Source organism: Durio zibethinus, chromosome 15 (assembly GCF_047325235.1).
Source record: "Durio zibethinus cultivar Kanyao isolate XHJ-2024 chromosome 15, ASM4732523v1, whole genome shotgun sequence".
NCBI classification, from domain to species: Eukaryota; Viridiplantae; Streptophyta; class Magnoliopsida; order Malvales; family Malvaceae; genus Durio; species Durio zibethinus.
Window position 1 is genome coordinate 19220105 of NC_143176.1, and position 14689 is coordinate 19234793.

A 14689-nucleotide genomic window follows, 5' to 3' on the forward strand; every position below is an offset into this window, starting at 1 on the left:
CCGTTGTGTGCCCATAGTACAAACGGCACTTCTGCCTCTTACATTTATATTCACTGGAGGTTGCACAATTGCCCTGGTTGTGACAGCTTCAGGCATTCCGAGGCTGTCTTTGCAAATGAGGAATGAGATCACTGATACCGTCTCTTACAACTTTCATTTGGAATAAATGGCTGTGCATCCATTTCGAGTCTTCCAAAATTTATAAGGTTTAATGTCATATATATATTCCTTAAATTATATTAAAAAATATAATACCTAAATTTTAAAAATTTAAATAATAAATTTATTAACTGACATAATACTTGAATGATTATTTACCCATTAAATATCATCATTTAATATTAATCATCGAATATCATATATTTACTACCAGATTCATGTTCATAGTTAAAATACTATATTAAAATTTTTTTAAATTTAAATAATACATTAAACGTTTTCATTATTTCATTATAATTTAAAAAGCATTCATGACATTAATCCAATTTATAATGTTAATACCACAAAATAGAAAGAGAACTTTGCCACAATGGACTCATTCTGTGAACAAATATGTCTCCTCCTTTAAGAGAATGCACAATTTGTTTTTCCTCTTTTACGGTTCATGATTAGAAGAATAAAAAAAGAACCCAGACAATAACGTCATGCACTTAATAAAAGCTGTTCAGCCATTAAAAAGCTTAGCAAGTACAAACAAATCTAATTATGGAAAGTTAAAAACATCGACCAGTAATGGCTTGGCAGGGAAATCTGTCTGGCAAAAGGAATAAATTCTATAAATAACTGAATTTGAGAGAATTTACATACTATTTGATCTCGATATCCTTGTGAAGACGGTAAAATGGTGGGACCCTTGTCCCCCACCGCACCCAAAGATTTTGAACCAATGGATCAACTCCAATTTTCAGACTAAATCACTAACTGTACAATTTAATCGCATATGCTGATCTGTCTTAATAACTGAGGGTGAAAACTGCTTGTAAAAATCCTGTTACAACGCATAGAATTAGAAGTGTAGAGCTTCATTGAATGTGCAGGCAACACTAACTAGTATAAAAGGCCTTGGGCTCACCATTTAACAAAGAATTCTGCAGCTGCCAGCTCAAGGCCGGTGCATGGTTCCCTTGCAGCCATTTTTTTTTCCTTCAGCTGGGCTTTCCTTCTGAAAATTTTCATTTCATGTTAACTGAAATACCAGTCAACTTTCTTCATGAGTGATCACCGAGTTTCTTCATGAGATACCTCGTGTTTCCCAAAAAATTCATAAGGGAGGGCCAGCAACTTTAGGCAAACAAGCCCAATTACTCAGAGTCCGAGTCAATAGAAAAATATAATCTTGGCCTTACAGAACGTTTTTGCCGAGGAAATAAGAAAGGGCTCTCTGATCTTTGCCTACTTGACTTCTCAGATCTACTATCGTTCATACCAAGCAGCAGAGAAGCTGCACAAAGGAGGAACAGTCAGTGCCAGAAATTAAAAAAAAAAAAAAAAAAGAGAATTATGGAGCCATGAAATGCTAATGCAGTGAATTATGATTCCAGGAACTTATACGCCAGATCTAGCACAACAAACACCGCACTAATACCATCTTAAACATTAATCAAGATATCCACTTACTAATCTATATTGTTCCAATTCTTCATTTTCCTCGAAATAACCCTGTCCAACACATATATGACAGACATCACAGAGGTTTGACCTCCAAATATATAAAAAAACTTAGAAAAATGAACATGCTCATGTTGTACACATACCCAGATCTGACACCCCAAAGTACGATTAACATGGTTACTAAATATTATAGCATAAAAGTGGCTCATGTTTGTTAGTACAAAAATATTATAACTATTTATATTTTAGTTCTATTTTTACTATACTTATCATATAATTAATGTTTCCTAATTTCACACATATAGGCATTTTTAAGGAAAGAAGAGTGGAACTTCTGTTAATTTATTATAAATATATCATATATCTATTATATATGATATTTTGATCATATCCTACATCATGTTTCCTTAATTTTGCACAGAAGTAATTTCATTTTTGACCTGACAATATATGAGTTATTAATTTTGCAAAGTGTATTCTTTTTTTTTTTTTAAATACCTTGATTTTCACTGTATTCAAGAACAAATTATTCCCGAACAAAAAAAATATCATTAATTGCACTTCAATTAATAAGAACGAAAAGGATTTCATTTGAATCCAAATATAAATAAATTCTAATTTGATAGTATTAGTAATAGTCACTTGCAAGTTGCAACAAAATTCATGTGCAAATTGCAAATAAAAGAGAAAACCCAGTATCAAATAATGTGTAACTAAAAAGATTGGCAATTAAATATTTAAACAACTCTAGAACAGATCTCTTAATAATCAAACTCAACAATTATACCAGCACTGTCCAAGAAGAACACATCCTTGCATGTAACCAGCTAGAAGCATTTCCTATTCACTGGCCATGATATGGTAAATTTTAAACATAAGTTACAACACTATAGCACTTAAAAAGAACAGGGAAACTAACCAGTGTCAGCCAAAGAATCAATAGTACGTTCACTGGAAGGTATCTGCTGCCTTGAATTCAATCCATTCACTGTTGCTGAGTCCCCATGACCACCACTTGCACCACCTCCAAGCCTAAGCGAAATCCAATCATCAGTACGGATGCCATTTGAGACATCAGCTTGATTTCTCAAACCAGACTGCGCTGATGCACCTGAAGGACATGTCGGAAGAAATATCTGAAGAGAGGGATCTTCTCCGCCAAACAAGGTATTGTCAACCAAGTCATCATTTATATCCATATCGGTCTGACCAATGGAAGAACCAGGGACTAGAGTTGCAGATCCCATTGTAGTCTCAGGAGCCAATGTATAGCCATTCATTGACGAAGGGCAATTGAGAGGATTATGCTGCAGATCAACTAAGGCATCTGAGACATCTGTATCTGCAGCAAATAGTTGAAACCCTGAGCCTTCTTGGTTTCCTGGAGGTAAGGACCATAAAGGCATGTCAAATTCACCATTAGGGGCAAAAAGATCCAAATTACCAGCAGTCCCAAGAGCTGGATCTTCTGAATATGGATGAGAAATACCAGGAGCCACTGGAAAATTAACTGCAACAGCATCATTTTCATTATCCTTATAGGCACTTGCAGAAGATATCAATATTTCATTCTCTTCATCTGAATCACTAAGAACAATAACTTCTGCATTTCCCGCCGGTACAGATGGATTTCGGTCAGAAAATTCAAATCCAGAATCTATGTTCAGAGGCATGGAATCAAGCTCAATCCCATTGCTTGTAAAGTCATAAGTTCCACCACCATCCTCATTTACACTAGGATCTTCACCGTCCTTACCGCTTCCAGTGGCACTGCTGCTCATTGGGATAATTTTTTGCTCACGATCTTCAAACCTTTCTTGTAATCTATTACCAGAAGAGGTGTTCATAAATTCAGGCTTGCTAACCTCCCAGAACCCATTTTGATTCTTCCTGATTTCAAGTTTCAAACCAGTATGAACTTCTGAAGCACCTTCAAGTTTGATCTGCTTGGATGTTTCAGCCCTTGGCTGAACTTCAGCACTGCCAGATCCACATAGGGTACCATCAGGAGAGTGCCATTGTGCAAGATCACCAAGTTCTCTACGCTCATTTTCACTTTTAGCCTTTGCACGCCAAGAACCATCAGGCTTGACCTCAATCTCGGTAATATCTTCTCCACAATTTCTCATCTGTACCACAGTTAATCATCATTATCAGTTATCACACATTGATATCAAGTAGAAAATACAGGAAAACCAAACCGCTATCCACCTTGGATGTGATGCGATTAAAATAAGGATCAATTATAACATTCTCCAACGAGTAGTTCTTCAGGCAAACCGGGCACTGCCACTGCAATCAAATACAAATGCTTGTCAAAAGCCTAAAAGAATTACAAATAACAATAAACTTATTATTATAGTTGCTTGCCTTCCTAGACCGTTGGTTCAGCTCCACAAAAACTTCAAGATCAAAACAGCCCATGTGAATACAGGGTTTAAACCTTCCAGCCATCTTCATTCTTGAACCACTCATCTATCATAGGTAAAAGACATAAAAATGACTGTCAGAAATAATTAGAGCAATTTCAAAAGAAAGGTGCAGTAATGAAATATTCATTCAAATCCCATTAGCATTGAATATTTGTGGAAAACAAAGAAGAGGTAGCAGAATTATCCCCTCTTACATGACTTAGTGGCATTCAGCTTAGAAAAAATTGCATATTCTACAGAAAGCTACATAAAACACACTATTGAAAGGAAAAACAGACAGATTATTAAATTAGTAGGTCCTAGGATAAGCACGCAAATAGATGAGCCTGAATGGTGCTACAATAAAGTTAAGTTCTTTATGGAATAAAGCACATGCACATGACTGCACATATTGTCCATGTAGACTAATAAATCTGTCATATAGGTCACACCATCAACTTGGACAAAATTGTCCAATTATAATATTGGCTCCAACAGTAGAAAGGAAATATAATGCAGCTTTACAGCAGGAAGTAAGATGAAGTGCATTTTTTAACACTAAGAACACCTTCATGATGATCCATGATAGCCTCAGCCAACATTAATACTACAACCACCATGCATGACAACCGCGTATGCTTCCCCTATTGATGCTTTAAAGTCAATATGCTGGTAGGCAAGTGATACTTGAAGCATTTGATTCATTAATTTTGCAAAGCACAATAACCATCTCTTCGAGGCATGCTTTACAAGATAAACTATTTAAATACTTGAAAAATGATGGCCAATCAATTAAACATGAAATATTCTTAGCATAAAAAGTGGTGCACAGCTCCAGACATATAGGCAAGAGATTGCTAGCATTTTACAGAACCATTTAACTCACAGGGCAGCGTAGGTTGACTCCAAAAAAATCGGCAACAACTTCTAGTTCACTGTCACTATCACCATTGTCTGTTGCAGTTCCACCACCAACACAACGACAAACACGAGCAAGAGCATCTTCAAAACGTTCACCATCAGTCTCAAGAATCATGTTAAGTATCTAGGCCAGGCCACAAATATAAAATGAACATTAAGAATGATAAAAATACAGATATAGCAAGGTAAGCTTCAGTTGCATAGACATGCAGGGATTTGTTCAAATTATGGTAAAAAGATACTTAATATTATAGTTAGTATTTCAACTATCTTTTACCTCAAGTTAGAATTTCGTATTATTGGTTTTTGGTCTCGGAAACAAAACATAATCATAAAACCCCTTTGCCAGCCCAAAACATTTAAATAAGTTCATGCTGAAATCTGATTGCCTTTTTCATTCTCAGCCATTGCAATGAGCCCAGACTAGGCAAACAAACAGCATGTACAAAAAATGAGCCAAAACAAACAAAAAAAAATTGATAAATTAAACTAAGTTGCCATGTTAAATATGTGAAGAGTTTAGCCCTTTATGAAAAAGTTTAAAACCAAATCATTAAATATGAAAGCCCCAAATTTCATGTATTTCCCCCTTTTCTCTTCTTTGTTTCTAGATATTCCCTCTTCCTATATTGTAATCTCTCCATTTTTTCTAGCTCCAACCTCTTCCTTCAGTCAATCTTCATGATCACAAGTTTCCTATGATAAAACCCCATTCTCTCTTTGTTCTACATTCTTTTCCTCCCAATTTCCTCAATTGATGATAACTAATTCTTCTTCATTGTGTGGTATGAAGATTTTTGAAGCAATTGAAGAAGGCAAAAGGGAGAGAAAGGTGAAAAGAAAGCTTTGTTCAGAGCAACGATTTAATCATGTTGTGGCATTCTCCCCAGTCTATTCTGACTTGGATCCCATACCCACGTCAATGTCGTGTTGAGACAGGCACTTCACCAAAAATGCCAGTAAGATAACTTATAACTAAGTGGTTGAGAGTCTAATCTGTAGTGATTTTTACAAGAAACAAGAAATAAACCTATAATGCAGATATATGAAAACAAAACAGCCAAATATGACAGCACTAAATATATGTGCATTCTATTCTGCTTTAGTCTCATTCGAATCAATGCTGCCAAAATCAATGACAGAACTTGCAAGCATTGGATAGAAATTATTACAAGCAGAGCTTCTTTACTTTGAAAGAAGAAGCATAAATCATTTTCAATTTCAAAAGCCCATCAGACAGCAATGCAATCAATCTACTAATTCCAGTGTAAGGAAAATCACAAAGTCAATCTCAACATATAAATTTGAAGTTGTTAACATACCTGTTGAACTGTTTGCCTTTGAACAATTCTAACTCCAAAACAGAATACACGAGAATCACATCCAGTCAAAGTTATCTTATTAATCCCCTCTCTGGTACATGGAGTTATCTGACAACAAATAGAAATAAAACAAGTGCTTAGAGAACACCGTTTCTTAAATAGGTAAAAAGAAAGCATTAATAGGGTTACAAAACACATGCAATAACCTGCCTGCTAGATTCCCACCCATTCCAATCAGATGCATACACACGTTTAGGTAAAATCTATGGAGAATAAGATTACATATACATTGAGAACAAAACAAAACTAATCTCTTTTATAGAAGGACAGAACTCACAATTGGACCATCATCACGGCCGTTAGCCCCAAGCAATTGTGAGCCAGGTCTATTAATTGCACGAACAGGTACACCTGTTTAAAAAGCTCAGTTGTATACCCAAAAAATGATTACTGACCAAAACTGAAATGGAGAGTTCATTGAAAATATTCAATGTCAAAATGGAGAACAAAGATGCAGCAATTAGTAGAAATAAAAGGCAAAAACGCTAAGCATGCTTCATTTTTCTTTTGGCTAGATCCAAGCAAGCTTCTAAATTACAACAAATTCAATAAACAGTAGCAAAAGGAGCCGTTAACTGCAAAGTAGTCAAAGCAAAACATTAATAACCATACCATTGACCTGCAAATCTGCATATTGAGGCCACTGCATCCTGAATGGAACCTTGTCATTCATAAGTATGCACCATGCCTATTTGACAAGATGAAGAACAAAAACATTACGATAGATAACCAAAAAGAACATTATCAAACCACACACATTTTTTTACACTAGCCAACCTGGACATCATACTCCTGTTTTGCCAGTAAGTCCTTGTTTGCTCTGGTGATTTGGAATGTTTTATCCACACTTTGCATTGGATTTGTACTGTAAAATGTCAGATCTGAATTACTAAACTAAAAAACTAATACAAGCAAAGTAATAAAGCATTATGCATAAATATAAACATGACGATATTCACACCTAAATGAACAAGAAGTTTATGGAGGAAATAAAGAGCTTTAGTGTTTCTCATATAGCGCACTCACCTATCAGGTGGGATATTTGTAATAGCCAACTTCACTGGATATAAAGGGTGAGCAATAGTAAGCCAAAAACTGCAGAAGGGAACCTCATAATGAATTAAAAGAATGGAAAATAAATCTTCCAATTAAAATCAAGGTCTAACAGATTGAACAGAATTTCGAAACCCATTAGATGGTATGTCCAGTAAAAGAGTCTAGGTACATATGAGAATACAAAGTACAGTGCAAATACAGAATATAGTTATGATGAAATCGTTATTAATGCAGAAAAAATATATAGGACGCAGTGAGCATAAAACTACTAGATAAATAGTCTGTTTCATTTGTAGTAGACCTACTTTAGCACTAACTTTTTGAATATCCTATAGCTACAAGTAACAGTATTTTGATCTTAAAAGAATCCTTAATATGAAAGTATCATAGGGTCTTTCATATACCTTAAATCACAATTCTCCTAATCTATATTATTAATATATAAAGCCACTGCTAAAATTGGTTTCACTGAGAGATTAGATGCAAGCTCAATGAGTTAAGAGTACAGAACATCAGAATAAATAATAAAAAATCATAGAAAGAAGAAGGAAATATTCCTCATTTTCCCACAAAAAATATAGGATTTGATTCCACATTCAAATTGATTTGATCGTTTCAAATATATGCTTTTCAATTTCATGTGCACTAAAAAAAACTACTTTGTACATTTTCTCATACTTATCTCTTTTTTCTTTTCTTTCTTCTGCCTAGTAGTGGGTGGCACAAAACCAAGTCTATATTTACAAGTCTTGCATCCTAATTACACATTCTGACTATCAAAGAAGTTAAACCAGTAATTACATTATCCAACCAAACTGCACTACAAACGCCTGCCCTGTTAATATTGCAACACAGATAACCATAAATATGGAACATATTCAATGAGATGTGAAATATAAGAAATATATTCACAAATTTCCATATCATAACATTAAACTTCAGAAACCAACCAAACTATACACAGGCAAATAGCTTGACCATCAATTTGAAATAATCATACATCCTGGATGAGCAGGTAGGCAAAGACATACAAACATAAAAAGAGAGAGACATACGGATCAGCGCGGCTTAGTCGACATATCTCACAATAGAATAAATCAGGAACTGGCGGATTTCCCTCCATAGGCTTCTCCAGAATTATAACACAACCAATATGTTGCCACACTTGGCATCTGGGATCCTCACACTGTCATTAGAACAAGGGCAGAGCACAAAATTCAGTAATTCAGCTTGAGTATAGAAATGTAGAAGTAAAGCACAATGTTATAGAGAAGGATAAAAAAGAAGCGGATGTCTTCAGAATCCATGTATCTCTTATCAAAATGGAGAAGTGTATATCATAGGAACCAGAACTAAGAACAGAAATGATAATATGTTTTGATTACAACATATGATACCTTGATATCATTATAGTATGAATCACTAAAAAATGCAGCAATAAAACAAGATTCAAAAGCAACGTAACTCATATAATTTCATCAGGGCAAGATTCATATGAAAGAAAAGAAATATAGAAGGCTGCATTAGAAGATACCTATTGTAGCAGAAGGCCACTAGGAAAGATGTCTATTTCTGTTCTAGGGTAAATATCAACATAGGAAGATGAAATGTTCCATCATATACTTAGGGGCAAGAAGAAAATCCAGGAGAAAGCCTAACGTACTTGAATATATACACTCTTATTCAAAGTCAGTGTTTCCTGGCAAATTCAAAAATGCTATCCTAATCTATCTATTTATATCTTTTTATAGCCTCAGACCTATTTACAATTTCTACAAAGACAGTTTTCCCATAACCAGTCGAACAGTTACCAGATTCATTATGACCTCAAAGCCTAAAGAATTACAAAAAATTACTGATGAAGACTTTGCATCTAATTACACAAGTCAAAGGACCAAAAAATCTAAATCATAAAATGATACCAGCAAAATGCAGAAGTGTTATGAAAATCGAGCATAACGTATCATTTCAAATCATGAAAATGCAATCCCAGACTTGAAGAGCCATGATAAAGCAACATGAAATTGATCTTAAATAGGTACAGCCACCCCAGTATTCCAATCGCATGTTTGTGACATCACATCATCATTAACAGGCAATAATGAGGAAAAAAACATTACTATCATTACCTTGACAATGTTCTCAGTCTCCAATGGACTTCCACAGGGACAACAAACTTTTATATCTGATTGAAAGGAATCATCTATTTCCCCTTTAATTTTAACATTACTGCTGTCTGACACGCCCTGTCCCTTCGATGCCAATTCAGTGGCTCCAGAAACCTGCATCTTCCTGAGGACAAGAAAGACATTTTAGAGAAATCAAAACACAGAAAATAAAAGAAATACACTTTGGAGAGAGGAAATACAGGTACTAGAAAGGATATAATAATCACAAGTGGATAGATACTAGACCCAATTGGCCAGCATCGTCATATCTCAATGGTAAATATACCTAGTTCAAAAGAAAAAGAAACTAACCCCATGGCAAATATTACCATCTAAATCTTCAATAAACTTAAATCATAAATGGAAAGACAAACCTATATGTGTCATCAACAAGTTTTGCTATCTGTTCCTTTCCCACAGGAGTCCTCTTTGCCCACATCTTTGCAACTAGGAAACAGCAAGTAAAAACAACCTTATTATAAAGGCTAAGATGAGTAGTTTCTGAACAGAATAAACAGATTTCAAAGCAAAATTTGAACTATCTAGAGTTTAGTGATACTAATAATTCAGGAAATGGTACAATTCTACTGACAAGCATACTTGTATGTAACCCTTTCCCTCCCTTTCCTCACCAAAACACTGCACTCATAGAACAAACAAAATTTACAGAGAGCCATTGGAAGCATCAACAAATTATAAAGAAATTAATGGATAAAATAGTTAAAACCTACAGTCTCTGTGATCCAGAAAACCTAAAGCAAAATTAGGCAGAAAAAAACTTTTTATAACATTTCTAATAATAAACATTATTATTTCACATTCAACAATATGACTCTGAGTGCATTGCAGACACAAGCTTATCAACAGCTTAATACTAGCACTCTTAACAGCCTGTCTCAGGCTAGCATAGTAATACCAAAAAGAATAAATATTTAAAAGATGTTAGAATCCATTAATCACTCTGGTAGTTACTAGAACAAGAGAGAGAAAGCTGGGAAGAAATATTTTACCTTGTTCATCAGAAAGAGCACCTAATATCCTCTCAACAAGGTCCTATAAATGAAATTTACAGAAAGGTCAAATACAATCCTACACCATGAAGGTGCAAGTTATAATAAAAACGCATACAACTGACAGAAAAACAATCATCATAGTCCTCAAAAGTTTAAGGCTGTTAAATTTGCTAAATCTGCCATCAAATAATTTAACAGATTTAGAAGCCACACAGCTCAATTCCAACCACCTCACAAGCAAACAGATAAAAATTCATGGTTCACCTCTGCACACTCAATATACTAAAAGTAGAAACAAAAGCTTGTTCATGAACTAAAAATGAGAAAAAAGTAAAACTCCACCTACCACCTATCCTTTTTGTTGGTCAAATAATGTGAGCTCGTTAAACAACACTAAAAGTTAAAATAATTACTAGCTTTATACAGAGAAAAATGCAGAAAGGAAAAACTGGGGGAACCATGAAATCAGGATAATAAGAACAAGACCATACAGCTGCTATGAAGTTAAGACTCAACAAAGACATTCCCTAATAATCATACAAGAAAATGAAACTAAGTAAAATACAGTGAATTATCTGAAGCCCCTAACCTGCTTCTTCCCCTGCTTTGAAAGACCCAATTGAGTGAGAACATCCTTGAGTTCTTTTATTCGAAAGTGTGTCAATTTATCCTACAATAGGAATATGATATTTGAATAAGCCCTCCACAAACAGATTGAAATAAAAAAGCGTCAATATATTAGCATCAACCATAACGAGAAGCAACTGAAAACATAATTTTATCTACTAAAATACAGCTTAAGTGGTTGGCCTGATACTCTAATTAACAAGATACAACAATGATAAATAAAAAAATGCCATGATTGAAAGTGGCTGTATGATAGTTAGAGAAGGCAGTTAAAATGTCCTTTATTCGCAGTCACAGGATCACAGCTAATACAAATTCCACCAAACAAAAGAACTAAAAAAAAAAAAAGCATCCATAATAAGCTTACTCACAACTTAAAACCACTTAAGCTACACTATATGTTGCAACAAGAGGAAATCCCCATTACCGAAACTAAGTTCAGCAGTCGATACCCCTTATCTAATGGCTTACCAGCTATCCAACAATTCAATTAAATTAAAATATCACGAAAAACCGTTAGCATAGTCAATTGAATTTGATAAAAAATAATTCAAGGGATGTAAAAAAATTCTACTCTCTGACAATATTCAACAGCTAAGTCTTATATAATTACATACCATTTTTTTAGAGGAAAAAATTACTGGGGCTACTCAAAATAGGGGAAAAAAAAGCTAAATTATTTTAAAAAAAATAAAAGTACCTTGCAACTGGCCTCCAAATCCATATTCAGTTTACACTCTGTAGCGAAGCAAAAACCAGTTATCAGAACCCTAAACGCTCAAATATTACCAATCTATCTAATCAACAAAACCAAAATAAAACCGCGTTAACGAATTTTAATTAATTAATTAATTAATCCTCAAAGAAAGAGATAATCAAATAATCAAATTAAAGGAACTTACGATTTTTCTGATTACAAATAAAAAGGAAAAGTAAAAAGGAAAATTTGATGAATGGATGAGAAATCCAGGAAATAGGACTCAGAGTATAGAGGACGCCGACGTCGGTTTCTCTTTGTCCTTTTTTTTTTTTTTCTTTTTTGACCAAAGAGACCAAAGCGGAAGAACCAATTCTTTCAAAGAAATTACAAACTTGACCGGACGTATCGCAGATTATCAAATCCGATTTTTTGACGGGGAACGCGTCCGGGTTTACTTTCGGTGAAGTTGCGTACTGGTTTTTGTCACGCCCTCTATTTTTCTTTTTTTGCAATAAACTTTTTTTTTTTTAATTTGGGTAGTTTTAAAGTACTTTTGTGTGTACGTTGGTTCATGCTGATGTTAGGCTGTGATTCTGCCACAGAAGCAGAAACACAAGAGTGTGATGAGATGGTTGACCTGATGAGCGGAAAGTTGGACTGGTTAGATGCGGTTTTAGCCGTCGATTTTTTCCCTGATAGGAAATTTTTGGGTGATTTTCATCTACGGTCAGAAAACAAAAGAATATTAAATGTAGGATTAAATTGCACAACTTTAGAATTTTGATCATTTACTATTTTTGTCTTCATATTTATTTTATTAAGAAGTCAAATCTGAATTAAAAATATATACAAGTTATAGGTATTAAGGTATTGAACCTGGATATACGAGAATCATCTTTTAAAAGAGAAGGATCATAATTTTATTTTCAATTTGATAATATGATAAAAGAGATTCTCATGGTATAACATTTGTATTTTATGATTAAAATTTTAATTATAAAATAACATTACAATTCGATAAAAATTATAAAATCTTTAAAAGTTTAATCACAAAATTTTTCTCATCTTTCTACCAAAATAATCTTTTAATTTAAGGATAATTCTATTTACACCCCATTTTATACTATATAGATTTTAAATTCAAAACTCAATTTTTTATTTCTATTAAATACACCACATTCCTCGTATTCTAGTTTTTATTCTTACTGTCAATAGGCATATGATGGTAAAAAAGGTATAATAATTTTTTCCCTCTCTAAACCTTTAGTAGATAACCAAAAGTATTTTTGTTATTTATATTGACTTGACACATTAGGTCGATTTGATATGATTAGTGTCACATCAGCTCGATTCTATTTTAATTGTTCATTTATGGTTCTCATCAGCTTACCTATAAATATAAAGACTTAAGCACCCTGAAACTAGGTTCATCCTATTTATTTCTCTCTTTTTCTTACTTTCTCACTTTCTTTTCGACTTGATCTTCACTTACTTATGTGTCGAAGTACAAACGTAGAAAACACCCCTATCTTTACCTCTAATCGTTTTTCTCTTTTACATTTACAAGAATACTCTTAAGTTGGAGCTCGACACCAACATTCGGCGCGTTAGGTAGGAGAATATTTCATATTAACCGAGCACAAAACAATGCCACCAAGAAAAAGAACCCAAGAGGAAGAAAAAGCAACCACCTTAACTGGAACAAAAACTCACATAAGCTAGCATTTTGTCCACCTAGCTCAACCATAGGCGGGACCTACCATGGAATAATATCAAGCCTAGACAAAACAAATACAAGCTCTCAAATAGATGTTGTAAACCATAACCCCATCATAAGTCTAAAAAATGCCAGACTTAGTCACACATAACTGAGAAGTTCTCTGTCGAACAACCAAGCTACAAAGAGGTAAAAGCCTTTTCGACCTCTAAAGAAGAAGAATACATAAACCTAACTCATCACCGCCCAAGCCACAATTTCACACATACCATAACTCAAAAATTCAAATAAACAAACCATGAACTTTAACCGAATAAAGATTTGAAAGCTCGAATACAAGCCATGGAGAAAGAGCTAAAAATGAAAGTAATGGCATTTGAGGATAAGCTCAAGTTCCTAGAGACCTCACCTTTTACTGAAGAGATTGGCAAAGCCATGCCTCCCAAAGGATTTAAAATACCAACCTTGGAGACATATAATGGTACTTTTGATCCATTTGATCATTTAAAACTTTATAAAACTAATATGATGATATATGAGGTAGACGGGGCTCTAATGTACAAAGGTTTAGCCACTACATTGAAAGGCACAATTCGATCTTAGTATAGCAGTCTATAGTTGAGGTTTAATCACTACATTTAAGAAACTCAGTCGCTCATTCCTATCCAAATTTGTGAGTAACCGAAGAGCAAAGAAAATAACCCTAAGCTTGATGTCAATTCATCAAGGATGGAACAAAACTTTTAAAAGTTATGTCATGCATTTTAATGTGAAAGCTTTATAAGTTAAAAACTTAGACTAGATGACTGATATTGCCACATTGATAAGTGGACTCCATGATAAAGAGTACCATTAAAACTGACATTATTGCTAGAACCACTAAAAATTCTAATTAACATCTTGCTAATAGTAGATAAATATATAAATGTTGAAGCTACAATGAAAATAAATGAAGGTGAGAGAGGCTTATCCCTCTTCTTTGGTCCATAAAAAAGATAAAAAAATTCTACAATTCTCTTCCAAAAGAGAGATAACATAGGGCCAGAAGCTCTAGTATAGAAAGAAGCTTTATTGTATTAAATA

At 34.0% G+C, this 14689-nt stretch overlaps 1 protein-coding gene across 6 annotated transcripts; it reads right to left on the reverse strand.

Moving 5' to 3' along the window:
- Nucleotides 1-632: 632 nt before the first annotated feature.
- On the reverse strand, nucleotides 633-12243 carry LOC111301211 (E3 SUMO-protein ligase SIZ1-like). 6 transcript variants are annotated; one of them, XR_002691476.2, is made up of 18 exons: nucleotides 12092-12243; nucleotides 11890-11927; nucleotides 11152-11232; nucleotides 10560-10602; nucleotides 9924-9996; nucleotides 9511-9673; nucleotides 8437-8567; nucleotides 7352-7420; nucleotides 7103-7190; nucleotides 6938-7013; nucleotides 6603-6676; nucleotides 6266-6373; nucleotides 4909-5067; nucleotides 3982-4086; nucleotides 3823-3903; nucleotides 2531-3740; nucleotides 1073-1441; nucleotides 633-988 (listed from the first exon to the last, which is right to left on the reverse strand). XR_002691476.2 is itself a non-coding variant. In XM_022896714.2 (17 exons), exons 2-17 carry the CDS (start codon nucleotides 11911-11913, stop codon nucleotides 1302-1304), a joined length of 2625 nt encoding a protein of 874 aa, XP_022752449.1. In that variant the 5' UTR covers nucleotides 11914-11927; nucleotides 12092-12243; the 3' UTR covers nucleotides 633-1301. The 6 variants fall into 6 exon arrangements, 3 of the variants coding, with proteins under 3 accessions (XP_022752449.1, XP_089600813.1, XP_089600812.1); XR_002691478.2 differs by having other exon boundaries at nucleotides 11890-11982; XR_002691477.2 differs by having other exon boundaries at nucleotides 11890-11986.
- Nucleotides 12244-14689: the final 2446 nt, after the last annotated feature.

Excerpts from the sequence above, each read along its gene's own strand:
- LOC111301211 (XM_022896714.2), bottom strand. The coding sequence starts at position 11,913 with ATGGATTTGGAGGCCAGTTGCAAG. Across the intron at positions 9,997-10,559 it reads TGCTCTTTCTGATGAACAAG|TTGCAAAGATGTGGGCAAAG; the intron begins GTAAAATATTTC and ends GCTGTTTCCTAG. Across the intron at positions 6,374-6,602 it reads GCCGTGATGATGGTCCAATT|ATAACTCCATGTACCAGAGA; the intron begins GTGAGTTCTGTC and ends ATTTGTTGTCAG.